The sequence below is a fragment of the Gallus gallus genome, chromosome 3 (assembly GCF_016699485.2).
Source record: "Gallus gallus isolate bGalGal1 chromosome 3, bGalGal1.mat.broiler.GRCg7b, whole genome shotgun sequence".
Lineage (NCBI taxonomy): Eukaryota > Metazoa > Chordata > Aves > Galliformes > Phasianidae > Gallus > Gallus gallus.
Genome location: NC_052534.1, coordinates 107,322,593 through 107,340,827, shown reverse-complemented (window position 1 = coordinate 107,340,827; position 18,235 = coordinate 107,322,593). Strand labels below are relative to the sequence as shown.

The window sequence follows — 18,235 nt, the reverse complement described above, 5'->3', positions numbered from 1 at the left end:
CCATCCCTGCAGACAGCCAAGGTCAGGCTGGATGGGCTGTGAGCACTGATGGAGCTGTGGGTGTCCCCGCTCAGTGGGACAGATGGCCTTTAAAGGTCCCTTCCAACCCAAACCGTTCTATGATTTTGGTGAACAACATCCCCCACCCCCAAAACAGGGAGTTCCCATCCATTTGACGCCTGTTTGAGGGTGGAGGACGGGCAAGGAGAGCCCAGCCTGGCCCAGCTGAGTTGGAACCTGCAAGGAGCAATCTCCCGAGCAAACACAACCACGCCTGGGGTTTGTCTGCGAGGGAGGGAAGCGGGTGATTCATTTCAGGGTGTAAAGTACCCCATGCATGCAGCGCAGAGCGGCTGGGAGCGCAGGTAGCAGGTCACGGGGCGAGCAAACAAAGCGATGCCCCAGCAGCTTTGGTTGCACGGCACCCGCAGGAGCAGAAGGATGCAGAACCGCCGCCCCTCTCCCCGCGCTCCGCCGCACTTCCCGGCCGGCCGGCGGGGACAGCCCGGGGCGGGGCTGTGCGCATGCGCGGGGTGCCCGGAGGCGGTGGCCGCGGGACACGGCGGTGCGGTGCGGTGCGGTGCGGTGAGTGCGGGCGGCTGCGGGGACAGTGGGCTGCGTGGGGAGCGTGGGGCGAGGGGATAGGGAGGAGAACCGCTCCAGGTCCCGCTCGCGTTGCCACAGTGATGGTTTGGGGGTTTTGCTTCCCGGGATGTCCGCTGCGGGTGTTGGGTTTTCCCTAGGCGAGCATCTCAGTCTGCGGGGAGACTGCAGGTGCCTTTATTCTTGCACTGTGGGATGGAGATGTGCCTCGGATATTCGGTGCGGTGGGATGGTTGGAGCTGGGAAATGAGTTCACCGAAGCGCTGGCGCAGGTTGCACAGGGAGGTGGTGGTCCCTGCAGACTGCCAAGGTCAGGGTGGATGGGCTCTGAGCACTGATGGAGCTGTGGGTGTCCCTGTTCAGTGCAGGGAGTGGGACGGATGGCTTTTCAGGGTCCCTTCCAACCCAACCCATTCTATGAGGTACCCCTCCATGCTGGAGGGGCACTTAGCTGGGAGATCAGTGCGTGGCCAGCAACCCGAAGGGCTGAGGATGAGGACGTGGGTGACTCCGCGATGCTGCAGTCATGGAAAGGTCATGAGAAAGGACATTTGGATGCCCTGCGGGAGAGGAATGCGGGCTGCGGGGCTGTTTGTGTTCGCTGCTGGGGCAGGGAGGGGACGGCGAGCTGCCAAGTGCACCACTCCAGCTCTCAGCTCAGCTCGGAGGGGTGCAGCGTGTCACAAACAATTCCTAGAAGCACAGCCCTGCTGAGCCCAACCGCACATCTTTGCACATTTCCTCCCACAAAGGTGCTGTTTAACGGCCCTGGCCTGCAGGAATCGCCGTTCTGCAGGCGTCGCCGATTGCATGTATTTGCGTTGAAGCTGTGCCTGGAGCCAAGGAGATGGTTGTGTCTTTCCATGCACGAAGGGCTGAGCAGCAGACCCAAAGCACAGAAAGAGCGCGTTGTCCTGGAAGGCTGCTGGGAGCCATGATTTATGGGGCTGCATGTGGGATCTGCAAGCCTGTGGCCATGCCTTATGTCCTCCAGTTGTATGCGCTTTAATTTCCCCCCAGCAAATCCTTAGCATCCCACATTTGCAGGGGGAAATAAGCCATCTGCTCCTCGCTTGCCGTTGCCAGCGGCTTTGTGTGCAGCTGAAGGGCAGCTCTGCTCACCTCGGAGGATGGGGGCAAGGAGGACAGCAGCTCACAGCTCCAGGGCTGGCACGCAGCTGCAGGCTCTGCCCGCTGCCTCCCTCCCTCTCTCCCTGCTTGCAGCAGCAGCGGTGCCACACGTGATAGATGGGCATTTTTTTCTGATGAGCCAAGCTCGAAAATCTGCAGCCCTCAAAATGTTTTTGGGCATCAGGCTTTTTGTGGGTGAGGGCTTGTTTGTAGTAAAGCTAAGCAGCCTCAGCCTGGAGGCTCTGAGGCATCTTCTAGCAATGCTTTTAGGGCAGAGAGGCCCCAGGGATGCTGTGTACACACCGATGGGAGGAAAGGATGCTGCACAGACATCACAGGAGGAGATGTGGGTTGTGAAAGCAAGACGAGGAGATGTGGGTTGTGAAAGCAAGACGAGGTTGAAACAAATCCAAATTCCCTTTTCAGCCTGTGGGGAGAAAAAATGGGCATTTCTCTGGCACCATTCAGCTCAATCCAGTGCTGGCGTGTGAAGCGGGTCAGGTCAGCCACCCCACTCCATCACTGCATGACTGAATGACAGCTCGCTGGCACGGTACAGCTGCCTGCATGCCTAAGCCCTGTTCGCTCCCAAAGCAAGGTGGAGTTACCCAAATTGCATGTGGATGGCTGCAAAAAACTGTGCTAGGAGCGTGCAAACAACCTGGCAGGCACAGGAGGATGGGGAGTATGCTTTGCTCTTGTTTCTGTGCTGCTGAGCCCAAAGCCAGTAGGTCGGGGTGCTCCACCTGGTGGGTGCAGGCTACTCCCTGGTATTTCACACCTACCTGAAAGCCTTGGGTGTGTGTGTGGGGGGGAAGAAACTGGTGAGCAAATCTAGAAGGGGCAAAGAGCAAAGGTATAGTGAAGTCAGAAGTATAACCTGTGGGTCTGGTCTCATTCAACATCTTTATCAATGACCTGGCTGGAGGAATAGAATGTAACCTCAGCAAGTTTGCTGATGATACAGAGCTGGGAGGAGTGGCTGTCAAAGCAGAAGGCCATGCTGCCATTCAGAAAGACGTGGGCAGGCTGAGAGTTGACAGAGAGGAACTTGGTGAGGTTCAGCAAGGGCAAGTTGACTTGCAGACATCAGTACAGGTTAGGGCTGACCTGCAGGAAAGGAGCTCTGTGGAGAAGAATCTGAATGTCCTTGTTGGCTGTGAGCCTGCAGTGTGCCCTGGTGGCCAAGAAGGCCAGTGGTTTCCTGGGGTGCACTGCACAGTGTGGCCAGTGGGGAGGCCACATCTGGAGCACTGTGTCCAGTTCTGGGCTTCTCAGCTCAAGACAGACAGGAAACTGCTGGAAAGAGTCAAGTGGAGAGCCACAAAGATGATGAAGGGCCTGGAGCATCTCCTGTATGAGGAAGGGCTGAGAGCCCTGGGGCTGTTCAGTCTGGAGAAGAGAAGACTGAAGGGGGATCTTATCAATGCTTATCAATATCTAAAGTGTGGGAGACAACTGCATGGCTGTGCAGAGAGGTGGTGGAGTTTCCTTCTCTGGAGATATTCAGAACCCACCTGGATGCTTTCCTGTTTAATCTACTGTAGGGAACTGCTTTGGTGGGGGTTGGGCTAGATGATCTCCAGAGTTCCCTTCCAACCCTTGCACACGATATCTGGCTCTGGGTTCAAGTCTATAGTAAATCCCACATCCAAGTCTTTGGTTTCCTAATGTTGGGTGCCCAACACACCACAGGACCTTGCAGGGTGCTGTGTCCCCAAAGCTTTGATGCAGAGCCTGTTGCTCCATCTCTACTGAGCTCAATGCTCACATTGCTGTCCCTGCTGCTCTCATCCCCTGGATCCAGGCCAATGTGCAGGCAATGCAGAGCTCACGTTGAGAGGCACTCATGGCTCTGCACAGCTCAACAGGCAGCCAGCCCAGCTGCTTTCCTGACCAGAAATTGCAGGGAAGATGCCACCGCCAGCAGCAGCAAGGGAACCCTGCCATCTCCTACTGTCCTCAATGGATGCTGTCCTGGCATCATCAGGCATTAATCTCCTGATTAACACAAACTTGGACAAACCCTGCTTCAGCTCTGTGCTGTGAGTGTATACAGAAAGGTAGAATTTGGGCTATACTCTGTGAATTTTTCACAAGGTTGCTTTGCTTCTTAGCAGAATTCAGGTTACTTTCCAGCTTGCCCTTTGAAGTCTCCAGTGAATCATAGAATCATTAAGGTTGATGATCTCTGAGATCCCTAAGTCAACTGTCAGCCCATCCCCACCATGCCTGCTGACCACGTCCTTCAGTGCCACATCTCCACAGTTCCACAGCACCTCCAGGGAGAGTGACTCCATCCTTAACATCATTAAGGGACCAGGTTTAGTGATGGGATTCGGTAGGTCAAGTTGATGGTTGGACTTGGTGGTGGGGCCTTGTGAGATCCAAGCTGAAGTGCTGTGTTCAGCTCTGGGCCCCAGCACGAAGTCATGGAGCCGTTGAAGCGCATCCAGGAGAGGCCATGAAGATGCTCAGAGGGTGGAGCACCTTTCCTATGGGGACAGGCTGAGACCTGGGTATATTCAGTCTGGAGAAGTCTTTGAGGAGTTCTCATTGTGGCCTTCCAATACCTAAAGGGGCCTACAGGGAAGGTGGGAAGGACTCTGTCAGAAAGTGTAGTGATAGGCCCAGGGGTAATGGCCTTAAACTTAAAGAGGGGGGACTTAGATTGGATGTAAGGAAGTAACGCTTCACAATGAGGAAGGTAAGGCAGTGGCACTGCTGCCCAGAGAGCTGTGGGTGCCCCATTGTTGGCAGTGCCCAAGGCCATGGATGGGGCTGTGGGCAGCCTGGGCTGTGGTAGGTGTCCCTGCCCACGGCAGTGGTAGGAGCTGGATAGGCTTTAATGTCCCTGCCAACTCAGACCATCCTGTGATTCTATGAATTGATGTTCTTGAAAGTATTTTCCAGCCTAGATAGTTCTATGATTCTGCATCGCCAGTTTCCTTCCGAAGCATCCTGACCCATTCAGAGTCCTTGTTGGCTGAGCCATAGCACAACTATTGAGCTGATGTGGATGTAACTGGGCACGCAAACGTAGCATGGCCTGGTGCGTTACAGCAGCACATCAGGAGCACAATACCTTGCTCTCTTCAGGCAGATGAGGATTTGTACTGGGAGGTCAAAATGGGAGGTCGAATACTGGGAGGTCGAAACCCAATTTGCAGAACTCCTGGGCACTCTGGGGACTTCCACTTTTCTGATAGCATCAAGAGGATGCAGAATTGCTGCTATGAGCCATTCTAGGATCTCCATTTCCCGTCTCTAGTGGAACCTTTCCAAAACAGCAACCTGTGGTGCAGCTGATGGGCTCTTGCACAGCTCTCAGAAGAGCGAAATGCAAGAATTTGTTGATACTTCCATGCCGCACACAGCCACATTTCTTTATAAATGCAGTGCATTTGTTAAGGACTTCCCCATGGCTCAGTTCTCCAGTCCCCTCTGCTTTGTTTCCCAGGAATTGCTGCCTGGAAATCTGTCTGGAAGCAGATGTGCGTGTGTAAATGCCCGATGCCCACGCAGCATCCTCCAAGCCAATACATCAAGCTGCTACAGGCTGACTTACAGAGTTAACACCGAGGCTGGGCTGGTGGGAAAATCAGCCGTACCCTGCAGGAAATCTTCTCATTCAAACCCTTCCATTAGACTGTGACCAAAAGCAAAAGAGCCGGGAAAAAGCTCGAGTTTCCAATTACTTCTGAAGAAAGGGAGAGAAAAATTGGAACGGGATCGTTCCTCCTCTGGGCCACGGTTCGTATTGTGGCTGCAATGATCCCGCCTGGACACCATCCACCCCCTCCTGGCAGCTCCGTCCCTGAACAAACGATACTTGGTTGCCGTTAATTGGGAGCAGCCAAAATAAGTGAATCCCCCGGAGATGGGGGTGAAGAGGGGATGGCAGCGAGGCGCCCTGCCGATGAATGTGGCTTTCAGCCGCTCCGACACCCCCGCGGGAGGGAAAGAATAGGGGCTCTGTGAACTCAAAACAGCCAGTGCCGACCTTGGGGTTTCTCTCTCTCTCTCTCTCTTCTTTTTGTTATTATTCCCCTTCTCACTCCCTTTTCTTTAGTTGCTCGTTGCTTTGTCCATCACATGATCGTTGGAAATTGCCAACTTGTTCTCCCTCCTCGGTGTCACAAGTTTGGTTTAAAATAAGCCTGTTGGATTCCTGATTTACTCACTGTCTGAGCACCGCATGCATTGCTTGTGATTTTGGACTGTTAGCTTGAAAATATCTGCTCCTCCCTCTACATGTTAAAACCTGGTGTTTCCAGCTGGGAAGAATCTCTGCTCTGAGTTCAGTGCCCAGCCTTCCCCTAGCTCTGCTCAAGGGTGATGCTTGCTGTATCCGAGATGAGACCATGGCAAAATCCTGGTGCGCAAGCCAGAGCCAGCCTGTGCCTGGTACAGATGCTGCTGTCCCTCTCATATGCTCATCAGCATGCAAAGCAGGCATGCCAGGGGTAAGTGAAAAACACAGCGTGCCCCTTGCATCCATTTGCATCCTTGCACCCTGCTGTTTGCCTGTGCAGCCTGGGCTATGTCCAAGTGGTTTTTCAGTTTATGATGTCTGGTGTCAGCACGAGTGTTTGTCTGTCTCCTCCATCATTTGGGGAACTCTGGGAGCCCTTTCTCCCTGCACCTTGTCATCGTGAGCCCCAGCACTGGTTTTGGTGCCTATGCACTCTCCTGGAGGGTTTTGCAGCATTGTGCTGGGATGAGTTGAAGTGAAGATGCAGCACTGAACCCCCTGCAGGAAACCCAGATCCATGGACCATGTTTAGTTAAAGGGGTGCTGGGTGATGGAGTTCAAGCTGTCATGCTTGAGTTATATCAGAGCAAATGCTGAAGTTAGGTGATAGGACAGAGGGAAATGGTTCAGACTAAAAGAGGGGAAATTTAAATTGGAAAAAGTTTCTTTACCGTAACAGTAGTAAGGCATGGGCACAGGTTGCCCAGAGAGGTGGTGGTACCCCATCCCTGCAGACACCCAAGGTCAGGCTGGACAGGGCTCTGAGCACTGATGGAGCTGTGGGTGTCCCTGTTCAGTGCAGGGAGTGGGCCTAGAGGCCCCTTCCTTAAAGGTGTCTTCCAATTTGGACAATTCTATGATAAGTCCTCTTACTTGGGTTGTATCAGAGCAAATGCGGTGAGAGGCGGAAAACACATGAGAGCAGGTGGACAGACAGATAGATGCGTTTAGTAAGCCCAAAGCATTTCAGAGTCCATACTCACACCCTTCCACAGGGCAAAACCTATGACTACAGCCTGCAAACCATCACCTGGAGGCAGCAGATACCTTGGCACAGAGATCCAGCCAGCTGCTGCAGCACCAGCGCAGCCTGGTGGTATTTGCAATAACTGGTAATGGGTTGGGGCTCTCCCTGATACATGCTGACCCCAAGGATCCTGTCCTTGAAGCAGGCATGTTGCTGCAAAATGGGTCATCATGGTTGGGTCATGGGATTGTGCTCAAAGCCCCAAGAAGCTGCTTTCCATAGCTCAAAACTGCCTGTGCTGGAGAGACACTGCCAGTTCATGGGGAGTTTTGCAGAGCCTGCCCAGTTGTGTGAATGCACACAGGCTTCCTGTAGCCTTTTTGCACCTGGACCAGGAAGTCAAACATCGTCTCAATAGAGACATGCATAAAACCTCCCTGTCCTTCCCATCACATTGTGCTCAGCCTGAAGTCCTGTCCAGCTCATCCACAGGAGACACAGGATCAGAGAACCACTGAGGTTGGAAAAGACTTTCAAGATCAAGTCCAACCAATAACCTGTGTATTGGGTCTGGCTAGGGTGGAGTTAGCTTTCCCCACAGCAGCCCATATAGTGTTGTGCTGTGTACTTGTAGCTAGGACAGCATTCATATAGGGCAATAGAGGGGGAGTGTTGCAATGCTGCATAGCCAGAGCTGCTCTCCTTGCCTGGGCTCCACTTTATCCTGAAGCTGAGGTCTAGATTAAGTTGAATGAATGAGTTTTTTCTTTCTCCATCAGCTATAAGGAGTCAGAACAGGCTGTATCAAATGAATGTACCTACACTGGAACTGGGGACAGGGAGTGTTGTCCATTTTTCACACCATCCCTTTGTAGGGATGCCTCAGAGTTCAAATCTGCCTACCCAAATTTTGGCATGTATCCCCTAGGAATACACAAGCTGCTAAATGAAGCACATGTCCCATCATGGGTCTGCCCCCTTAGGACAGGAATAAAGGGAATCTGCCAACAACCCCTCAGTGAGGGCCCTGCCTTCAGCCTCACACATCTGTGAAACTAAATCACCCCATTTTAGGAACCACCTTCCCTTCCAACTCTTGTAGGGTGGCTCCAGCAGACACAGCAGCCACCTTCTCTGTGGCAAAGGAAAAAAAACAAACAGCCCTGAGAGATGCTAACAAAGAAAGCCTGGAAAGCACAAGGAGAAAGAACTGGCTGGAAAATGCAGTAATGTCAGTTATGACAGCTCCCATCCACTAGAACAAGGAAGTAAAGTGAAAATGTTTTGTCTGTTATCAGAAACTTTGGGTTGTGAGGGGAAGTGGGACTTGCAAGCCAGTGCAGAGTCTGCTCAGACTTGGCTCTTTGTGCTTTCTCACCCTGGGTCTGTTTGTTAGCTCCCATCTCTGCTTTCACTTCCTCTTGGTTGTTAACATCATACGGTGTCACCAGCTTGCTGAGGGCCTCCTGGTGTGTATCCACTCAGTTGAGTCCTCTGCCTCTCACAGCAGTTGCTACAAAAGAAAAATAAAACATTTCCCACACTCATGCAAAATACTCATTGCCATTTAGTTATTTTCTGGTCATCTCTATGCACTTGTGTGTATATGAGCTTAGAAGTCCAGCCCCAGTCCTGCAAATATGCATGTGTTGACTGGACAGGAGTACGGAGTACAAAGTCTGGTTTGTCAGCATCGACTTCAGTCCAAGCACAGTTGTGTGTGAGTTCTTTTTTCTTTCTTTTTTTTTTTTTTTAATGCCCTGTAAATGCCAGCAGGGAAGAGAAGCATCTTGGGTGGAAGGGAAACAAAGGTTATTAGGGCTAAACTCAACACTGTGAGGTTATCTAGTCCAACTCCCCTTGTTTCACTATCATTTCCCAGTCCTGCTGCCTCTTTCCTAGGAGGGGATGAGGGCTGTGGAATTCTCTCCTCTCCCCTCTGCCCAACTGATTCCTGCAGCCCTGGCTACGCAACCCATGTGCAAATTATATGGCATGGAAGCCAGCCTTATTTGTATCCTCCAGGGTTTGGTTGCAAATCCACTTAAAGAAAAGCAAGTTACCTTCAGATGAGTCATTATACCGTAGTTTTGTCCGTGAGTGGTTTGTTTTGGCCAAAAGGGTGAAAAACCCCCTCCATGGGTGCTTTAGAATCATAGAATCATTTGAGTTGGAAGGGACATTTAAAGGCCATATGGTCCCATGCAGTGAACAGGGATGCCTACAGCTCCATCAGGTGCTCGGAGCCCTGTCCAGCCTGACCTTGGGTGCCTCCAGGGATGGGGCACCCAGCACTCTGTTCCAGTGCTTCACTACCCTTAATGTAAAAAAACCTTCTTATATCCAGTCTAAATCTCTCCTGAGCTGTTAAATCTCCCCTAACTGCTTCTTGCACCCCTTACAGGCAGCTAGCCCTAAACATGCCCCATGAGACTGCCAAGGAGGCGGGGACTAACGGCAGGATGTAATGTTGCTATGTCTATCTAATCTAGGCTGAACCACAGAGACATCCTCCTCCATGCTGAATTTAGGTCTGCCAAATCAAGAAAAGCCCTTTGCCTTTACAGGCAGGGCTTGCATCTCGATATCACCATAGAAGCATGAAGGTTGGAAAAGACCTCTGCAATCACTGAGTGCAACCGCAGCCCACCCCACCATGTCCATGGACCATGTTCCTCAGGGCCACATCTTCACGGTTCTTGAACACCTCCAGGGACGGTGCCCCCACCACCTTCCTGGGCAGCCTGTTCCTGTGCCTCACCATTCTTTCTGAGGATAAATTCTTCCTGGTATTTTCAATACGGTGTATCCCACCCAGGAGCACTACCACGCTCTTCTCCCAGTGCATTCCCATTAACGTTTCCTCCTTCTCCCCTCCCTGCAGGGCACGAGGACGACGTTCCCCCATGATGACGGCCATCCTGGAGCGCCTCAGCACGCTGTCCCTCAGCGGGCCACAGCTCAGTCGCCTGCCCCGCCTGCTGGAGGATGGCTTCCCCAAGATGCCATGCACCGTCCAAGAGGGAGAGGTGCCGCAGCTCTTCCGTGAGCCGTACATCCACACCGGGTACCGTCCCACTGGGCAGGACTGGCGGTACTACTTCCTCAGCCTCTTCCAGAAGCACAACGAGGTGGTCAACGTCTGGACTCACCTCCTGGCAGCGCTGGCCGTGCTGCTGAGGTTCAAGGCATTTGTGGAGGGCGAGCAGCTACCCCTGGATGCGTGGTCTCTGCCTTTGCTCATCTTCGTCCTCTCCTCTGTCACCTACCTGACCTGCAGCCTCCTGGCCCACCTGCTGCAGTCCAAGTCAGAGCTGTACCACTACACTTTCTACTTCGTGGACTATGTCGGAGTCAGCACCTACCAGTACGGTAGTGCCCTGGCCCACTTCTACTACAGCTCCGACCAAGCGTGGTATGACAAATTCTGGCTTTTCTTCCTCCCGGCAGCTGCTTTCTGTGGCTGGCTGTCGTGTGCTGGCTGCTGCTACGCCAAATATCGGTACCGACGGCCTTACCCCATCATGAGAAAAATGTGCCAGGTGATCCCAGCCGGGCTGGCCTTCATCTTGGATATCAGTCCTGTCGCTCACCGGGTGATCGTGTGTCACCTGGGGGGCTGTGAGGAGGATGCTGCTTGGTACCATACGTACCAGATACTGTTTTTCCTTATCAGTGCTTATTTCTTCTCCTGCCCAGTTCCCGAGAAGTACTTCCCTGGCTCCTGTGATATTGTTGGCCATGCCCACCAGATCTTCCACACCTTCCTTGCTATCTGCACCCTATCGCAGCTGGAGGCCATTTGTTTGGATTACAAGAACAGGCAGGAGATTTTCCTAAAAAGACACAGGCCTTTCTCCATCTATCTCTCCTGCATCTCATTTTTTGGCTTGGTGGCCTGCAGTGCCATCACAGCTTACATCCTGCGATGCAGGATCAAGGCCATCCTGGCTAAAAAGGACTCCTGAGAATCGTGAAGGTGATGGGCATGACACCACGCAAAAGGAAAAAAATAATAATCAAGAAAAGGGGCATAGCATGTTAGAGGCATAACTGGCTTATTTGCCTAACACACTGTGACTAACCTGGACCTTGGACTGGGGTGGAGGGCTGGACACTTCATGCTGGATGCATTTTCACAGCAGGAGCTGCCTTCTGCCATGCAGAGGGACATGGGGTGTTTTAAGCCACAAAAGTCACTTAACCAAGGATACTGGAATAGGCAGATGTTCCTTGTTCTGTCTAGTAAACCTGTGGGAGATACCTCGCTGAACGTGAAGGATGGTAGCCAGAGGGCTGTACGACTGTAGAAGGGTTTTCTAGGACACACAGCACAGTGGAGAACCTACCATGAGGCCTCTGAGTGGACATGATGACATCCTTGGGTTTTGCCATTTCTGCTGGTTGAGGAGAGACTTGCTAACACCAAAGGCAGTTGTAAGGTTTCATTTCTAGGGTTCACTTGCAAGGGTGTGTGTTACAGTGGCTGGACTGATCCTTTTCCAGCTCCAGCTCAGCTAAACCAGATTTTATCTACAACCCCCTGAAGTATCTTAACAGCAGGTTGCTCAGGTGACATTAGCAAAGCATACTTGCAGACCAAGACTTGACCTGGAGTCCTCTAGAATCAACTGGAACTGAACCTGACCCCCATGTCTGCCAGGCACTGTTGTGGTCCAGCCACCCCTGGCACAGTTGGGAATGTTAGGTCATCTGTATCTTTTCTTTCTGCACAGTTGCACCATCTGCAATGGAACTGCTTAGCAAAGCTAAGCAGGCTGTCCCAGCTCTTCAAAGGCTCCTGCCTTCCATTTTAAGTGCTTACTTGCCTTTGAGGACTTGGCCCTGGAACAGGTTGGAGCTGATTTTTATAGATTTTCTCAGTAGTAGTAGTAGAGGTTAAGCACCCCTGCAACCATCATCATTCAAGATGCTGACACTGGGGGGGGAAATGTATCTGTTGAGAGAAGTGCCTCTTTTTCTGCCCGTGTGACGTGTTCATACATTCCTGCAAAGACTGATCCCATATCATCTGCCATGGGAGTCTTACTGGCCTCCAATTCTGACCACGCAGTGCAGAAGTAACTTGGGTGTGATCTGTCTGGTATGGGAAAGCTGCTGGGCCCTGGGCCTCCTAGGGCTCCTGAGATGGTCATGGCCAAAAGAGGATGAAAGTGAAGTGGATGTGAAGTCTTTATTCCCTTCTTAATGGTTCTTTTCAGGATGCCAAGCAATCCTTGGAGGGCCTTGTGGGAAAGATGGCCATGAATCTGCAAGGGTGCTCTTCTCTGACCTATGAGGCTTTGAATCTGGCATGTTTTTATTGGCATTAGATGAAGGTAGGATGGCAAAAGGCAGGAGCAGGTTGACAGAATTAAGGTCTTTTGTAACCTTGGAATGGGTTTGTCCTTGGAACTTGGAGGTTCTTGTGTGGAGTAGCAAATATAGTGGTCGGGGACACTTGGTCACTCCTGTCCGTGTCCGTGGGTCACTCCTGTCCAAAGAGTAGGAAGGGTTGTTTTACAGTGTCCTCAGCTAGGTGAATCTCTTCTGTAATTGCTGGAGGGATATTTGAGGTATGGAGCCATACTGTGGCACTGACGTTGATAACAATTACAGGACTGGATGCTCTGAGTCCATACAGGTAGATTCCATTCAGACTACATACCTTCTGTTGAACGTACTGCTCACTTTTCACAGTTAACTCTGAGTCCTTCCAGCTGTATTCTTACAGAAGACCTGAAGCCTTAAATGCCATGACATCTATTCCATGATATATAAATGTTCACTGAAAGCAAGAAAGGTGTAGGATCTATTCCAGCCAGAGATCTGTCTTGCTGAATCCAAGGGCAGGCAAATGAATGGTGGTTGCTGGTACCGAGCAGGAAGACTTTAGGGTTGGGGATATGATTTGTCAAGACAAGCACTGATTTCTGCACTTGATCTGGTTTTTAACTATTGAGATGTGTTTGTATATGTGCATGCATGCCTGATTTAATATCCAGAAAGGTTTTACCTTTGGCTTTTTTATCTACAGAGCCTCCTAGCTGGGTCAAGATTAGCTTGAAGGAAGTAATGCCATGCTGCTGGAGGAGCTTGGGGGCCAGATAACAACATCTCTGAAAACTCACCTATTAATAGCTACCTTGCTGCAAGAAAAAAAAGGTTTTGTGCACAAACCTGAAACTCTGGCCTAATTGATAAATTAAGTGCAAAGGATGAGGAGAGCAATTTTTGATTACAAGAGAAGAAATCACAGGGGAAATATGGAGAAGTCATCTAGTCCACCCTTTCCCATCACTGTAGGCTTCCTTATTCATATCTAGCCCAGCTTAGGAGTACTTAGAAATTGTTAATGACTTCATTTCCTATGCTGCTTATTGACTTATACCTCCTCACACTGCATCTTTTGCACAGAGGTTCATCTGACTGGAGCAAGAAAATGGCTGGGAGATGGACCAGCAGAAAACCAATCCTACTGAAAAAATGTCAGTAATTTTCTCCTGGTTTTAACTTCCAGCCAGCTTACTTGGCCAGCAGTGCTGCCTGCACATGTGGGTCTCCTCTCAGTTTGGGAGAAGACTTCCATTGGGAGCTGTGCTGCTTCTCACAGCCAAATTTGCTTTGCTTTTATGGCAGATAACAGAATAAGCCAGTTACAGGCTGGTCCACAGTTTTGTTCTGAACTAAAACGGATGGAGTGGGCATCGCTGCTAACAGCAGACTGTGCTGTTATCACTTAGTAACACTGGTATCAAAAGACAGGGGTCACTCGGGCGTTTGCTTCTCTAAGGCTGTGAAAATATGTGACGTCCTGCCCTTGGCTAAAGAAGGATGATTACAGTAATGCTATCCAGTTCACAGGGGAGTAGGAGGTGCTTCATGAATTTTCCGAGGTATTTCTGGTCAAATGTCATCTCCATGCTATAGCAGAAGTGGAACTTCTCCTTCTGAATCAACTGTTGTGTGACAGCGGTGGTGTTTCTGCATGTCCCCATGGTATCCCTCAAATGAAGCCATTCACGTGCCCGCATGGCCCTGCACTTAGACCTGGAGCTGATTTCCTCATTACTATGATGGGTCAATTTTGCAGGCAACTGCCACTCAGACTGCTGCCGCTGTGAGAGTGCACCCTTGGTGTCCGAAGGGACTTGTCTACACTGGAGCTTCCTCTGTCTCTGTCTCCGTCCTCCTCCTCTTCCTCCAACAAAGAGGTTCGTTCCTTCACCCCAGGATTTATGCCTTATGCACCTGGCTGCCTACCTGAGCAAACTCAACATGCTGAGCACTCTGTTCCACCTCAAGAGGGGAGGGTCTGGGAAGTGACCCTCCTGAGAGCCATGCTGTTGATCTAGAGGAGACCAGAGCTGCTGAGACAGTAAAAGTGCAGCTGTGCTAAACTGAGAGCCTGCCAAGGTCTTCTCCTTTGGGCTCGCTGCTTGGAGCATGGCTTCATCCATCCTGGTGCTCCTTTGAGGAGGCATGGCTGGGCCAGATGTGCTGGTGGTAGGGAGTTGAGCACTTTTTGGATCCTGAAGGCCCTCACCCTCCAGAATCTCTGGTCCTACAATGGTACTGTAGCAGATCTCACAACCTGGATCTGTACAGGTCAGCTGAGAAGTCATTCCAATGTGCCTTATGCTGTTACCTCCTGGGATTTGTACCGAAGGAACCAGGGGCAGCCTCTTTGTTATTTGCTGGTCTGTGGTTGTTTTTAACAGGGGACAGGATTTCCCTGGTGTATGGAGCAGAAGGGGGAAGACGGAGAGAGGTACCTTAAACTTGCCTTAAACTTGGATTTTTGCCTAGTAATTTGTGTAGCAGGGCAAGGACGGGTTCCTCATGTGCCTTGCAATTTACATTTTTTACTGACAAGATTATTTTTAAGCACTGTTTGTTACTAAACAGAAGGACAAAAGAGTTTGTATTTTTTTTTTCCCCTGGGAAGTAGAGGAGGGTATGGGTGTTAGATATTAACCATCCCCTTCCCACCTCCCATCTGCTGACTTTGTATTGTTGAAAACATAGGTAATATTTTAAGCTTTGTACTGTACTGATCATTATTTAAAAACCTTTAGTGGAAAAAAAAAAAACAAAAAAAAACTGAAAGTAAAATGATTGGTGTGGTGTGAAGTTCCCAAATGCACAAATATAGAAGGTTATGAATGATTAGGAAGGAAGTTTGGCCTTACAGTAGGAGTAGACAATAATTAACAATAGGATGTGGTTTTAGCTGTGTATTTCAGGGCACCTTCCAGGTTTCATAGTAACTGTGATAGTTACTATGTTTTCAAGTACTTTCTTTTAGTTTAAAGCTATTTCCCCTTGTCCTGTCACTTCAAAGCCCGGGCTACCAGTCCATCTCCATCTTAACCTTTAGGGTTTTTTTTTTTTTCCACTTTGAAGTACCTGAAGGCTGCTATACATTCTCCTTCCCAGCCTTCTCTTCTCCAGGCTGAAAACTACCAGCTCTCAGCCGGTCTCTGTAGCAGAGGGATTCCAGCCTCTGAGCATCCTCTTGGCTCCAACAGCTCCAGGCCCTTTGCTTATCAGCTCTGTCCATCACTCCCTCACTGGGCTGTTGGTAACTCTCTCTCTCATCAGTTCTGATTTAAAGCCCAAGGGGATCACATATAATCACATACATACCCCACCTCTAGGATATGCATCGGTGTGAATTTCAATCGCTTAAGAAGTCTGCACTTTTTCCTTCTATTAGCACGATGCAAGTAATTTCAATCATTATTTCTTAACATCATATGCAGAGCAAGGCCTCTGTACTATTGTACTTCCACCCAGCAGAGGGCGAGATGCCTTCACCTCTGTGCTGCAGAGGCCCCAGTGCCACGAAAGCACAGCCTCCAGGCTCTGCTGGAGCTCTGCAGACAGGCTTAGGAAAAAATGCTCCCACTCAAGCGGGCGTTCAGCCAGCCCTGCAAAGAGATGCATTTCCGAGCCAGGGATGTGCTTTGCAAACGTCTCGCCCTCTGCGTAAGTGACAGGGATTTTGCCAGACGAGTTAGGCCAAGGTTTTATATTTCCATGAAGTAAAAAGTGAAGAACGGGACAAAATACCAAAACAGAACAACAAGGCTGTTAACCTTTTTAACAAGAAACAAAAATAGAGGCTTGTGGTATGCTGCTTGGCAATACTGCCTTAGGGAACACACTTCCTACATGCCCTTTACTATTTGATTTTACGCATATGACTCCTCAATGCCTGGAAAGCTAGAGACAGTTATTAGCAAAAGAAGGAGTGGGCTTATCCCAAGCAGATGAAATCAAATGCAAAAAATACAAGAGCTTCAAAGCCAGAGGAACAAAGCATTTTGATCTGCTCCTTTCACATGTCGCAGAGGAGAGAATGAGAGAGGAAGTATGATCCCAAGCACCTGATATTGCTGCAGATATTCTGAGTTACTTCAGAAGAGGTTCTTTTACCCCAAGGCAATCTTTGCCTGGTTTTATCCTTGCAGGTCTCTGGGAACATGAGGCAGAGCCTTAGCAAGCAGCTCCAAATGAGATATTTCCTTCTTTCTTTTGTTAAGCAGCTGTTGATGCTCGGCTCTGCAAGTAGGTCAGGGGAAGAATGCTTCCCCATGTTGCCTGCTGCTCCTGCTGACTCCAGAGAGAGAAGTGGAGCCCCAGCGTGAAAATGAGGATTGAACATACCTGAAATATAAGGGATTAAGCCATCTGCTGGGTCTTAAACTCTGCAGCTATCCCCACTGATAGCTTACTTATCCTGACGTTGTTTGCTTTGTTCAGGTTGGAGGTAAGATCTACTCTCAATCAAAAGCAGTTCCTCTAGCTATGAAGTGAAGAGCACTAAGCTCATTCTTTAGGAGCACCCTAACATACCTTTATCAAATATTTGTCCATTTGAGCTGGGGAGAGAGATGGCATGTGGAAGAAAGGAAAAATCCAAGTGTGCAATGGTACAAATGCTGAATATGACAACAAAGCAGTGTAGAAAGCAGTGTGGGAGAGCAGTCTGATTTATGAATCCCTCATTTTACCAGGATTGCAGGTATCACATTTCAGCCTACTGCCAGCAAGCCTGTGCTTCAAAGTGTTTTTTAACAAACCCTTTGTAAGCAGTCCTTGGATCCCCCAGAGCACAGACAGGGCATACCAAAACATCGCCCATTGCTGTAGCATGGGGATTCACAGGTTGGGTTTTTATTGCCATGTAGTACAGTGGTGTGAATTCACATAACAGCACAGTCTTTCCTCCAAAATAGATGGGCTTTAAGCAGATAAGAGCTAGCAAATCTTGATACAGGAAACACTGATCCTTTTGCTTTTCAGGAGGAGGTATAGAGATGCAAGGGGCTAATGAGCCTTGTCTTAACCTTGCCAAGACTGATTTCCCTGTACAGAAGTTGGTGTCAAAGATGCCCCTTTCTGCCATGGCTTTCCTAAATCGTACTTTCTTCATCCCCATCTGCCTTCAAACACTCGGAGGAACTGACATGTTCCAGTCCAGTCCCTGCTCATGTCTGGAGCTGAAGCTTCTACTTTGTGACCCTGCATAAATCTCATGGCCTCTCTTTGCTTTAGTTCCCCTCTGCAAACTGTGAGACTGCAGCTCTCCTGCCCCATTGCAAGCTATGCATAATGGGCACTTTGCCACGCAGCCTTGTAAAAAAGCTGCTTTCACTATCTTACAGAACAACACATGGCCCAAGGAGACAAGTTTCCTTCCCTGAGGAAGGTACTAGCCCTTGTTGTGCTCAGGATACCTGCTGAATGATGTCTGGATACCACACCAGGAGAAATCAGAGATTGCTTAGGCCCCAACACCCACACCCAAGCCAGTTCCTCACTGTCTGCTTGCTGCCTTTCAGCCCTGCTTGGCCTTCAAGTTATTTCCCTCTCTGAGCTCATCAGACACCTTTATCTCTCGCTGCTGCTTTTTGTCTCTCTGTGTTTCTCTCTGCTTGACTTCTGCTTACAAACTCTCAGATACTGCTGCCTGCCCGTGAATCACAGCCTGCTCTGTCTTGTACGCCAATGATAAAGGCACGGAGGGAGAGAAACACAAAACCCTCTTTTCTCTGTGGTGATTGATGTGACTCTCTGCATCTGTTACATTTAAGAGCAACTTTTCCACAAGAACTTTCCCTTCGATGGCCTTCCTGCTTCCTGTACATGAAAACTCACGTCGAGGGGAACCTGTGTCAGTATTACAACCCACTATCTCACAGCTAATATGCATATATATTTATAACAGACGGTTAATGAGCACAACCTCTTCTCATATTGAGTATTTTGAG

At 49.9% G+C, this 18,235-nt stretch overlaps 1 protein-coding gene across 4 annotated transcripts; it reads left to right on the top strand.

The window, feature by feature from the left end:
* The first annotated feature begins 530 nt into the window (after window positions 1–530).
* On the top strand, window positions 531–15,071 carry PAQR8 (progestin and adipoQ receptor family member 8). Of its 4 annotated transcripts, none has more exons than NM_001396451.1 (2): window positions 531–580; window positions 9,841–15,071. In NM_001396451.1, the coding sequence occupies exon 2, from the start codon at window positions 9,863–9,865 to the stop codon at window positions 10,922–10,924; it is 1,062 nt and encodes a 353-aa protein (NP_001383380.1). In that variant the 5' UTR covers window positions 531–580; window positions 9,841–9,862; the 3' UTR covers window positions 10,925–15,071. The 4 variants fall into 4 exon arrangements, with proteins under 4 accessions (NP_001383380.1, NP_001383379.1, NP_001008462.1 ...); NM_001396450.1 differs by having other exon boundaries at window positions 531–585; NM_001008462.2 differs by having other exon boundaries at window positions 531–588; window positions 9,839–15,071.
* Window positions 15,072–18,235: the final 3,164 nt, after the last annotated feature.

What these genes read in the sequence shown, in the direction of transcription:
- PAQR8 (XM_025148802.2), top strand. Translation starts at nt 6,073, where the DNA reads ATGCTTGCTGTATCCGAGATGAGACCATGGCAAAATCCTGGTGCGCAA. An exon ending in GCAAAGCAGGCATGCCAGGG is followed by an intron (nt 6,201 to 9,840) that starts GTAAGTGAAAAA and finishes CCCTCCCTGCAG; the next exon opens with GGCACGAGGACGACGTTCCC.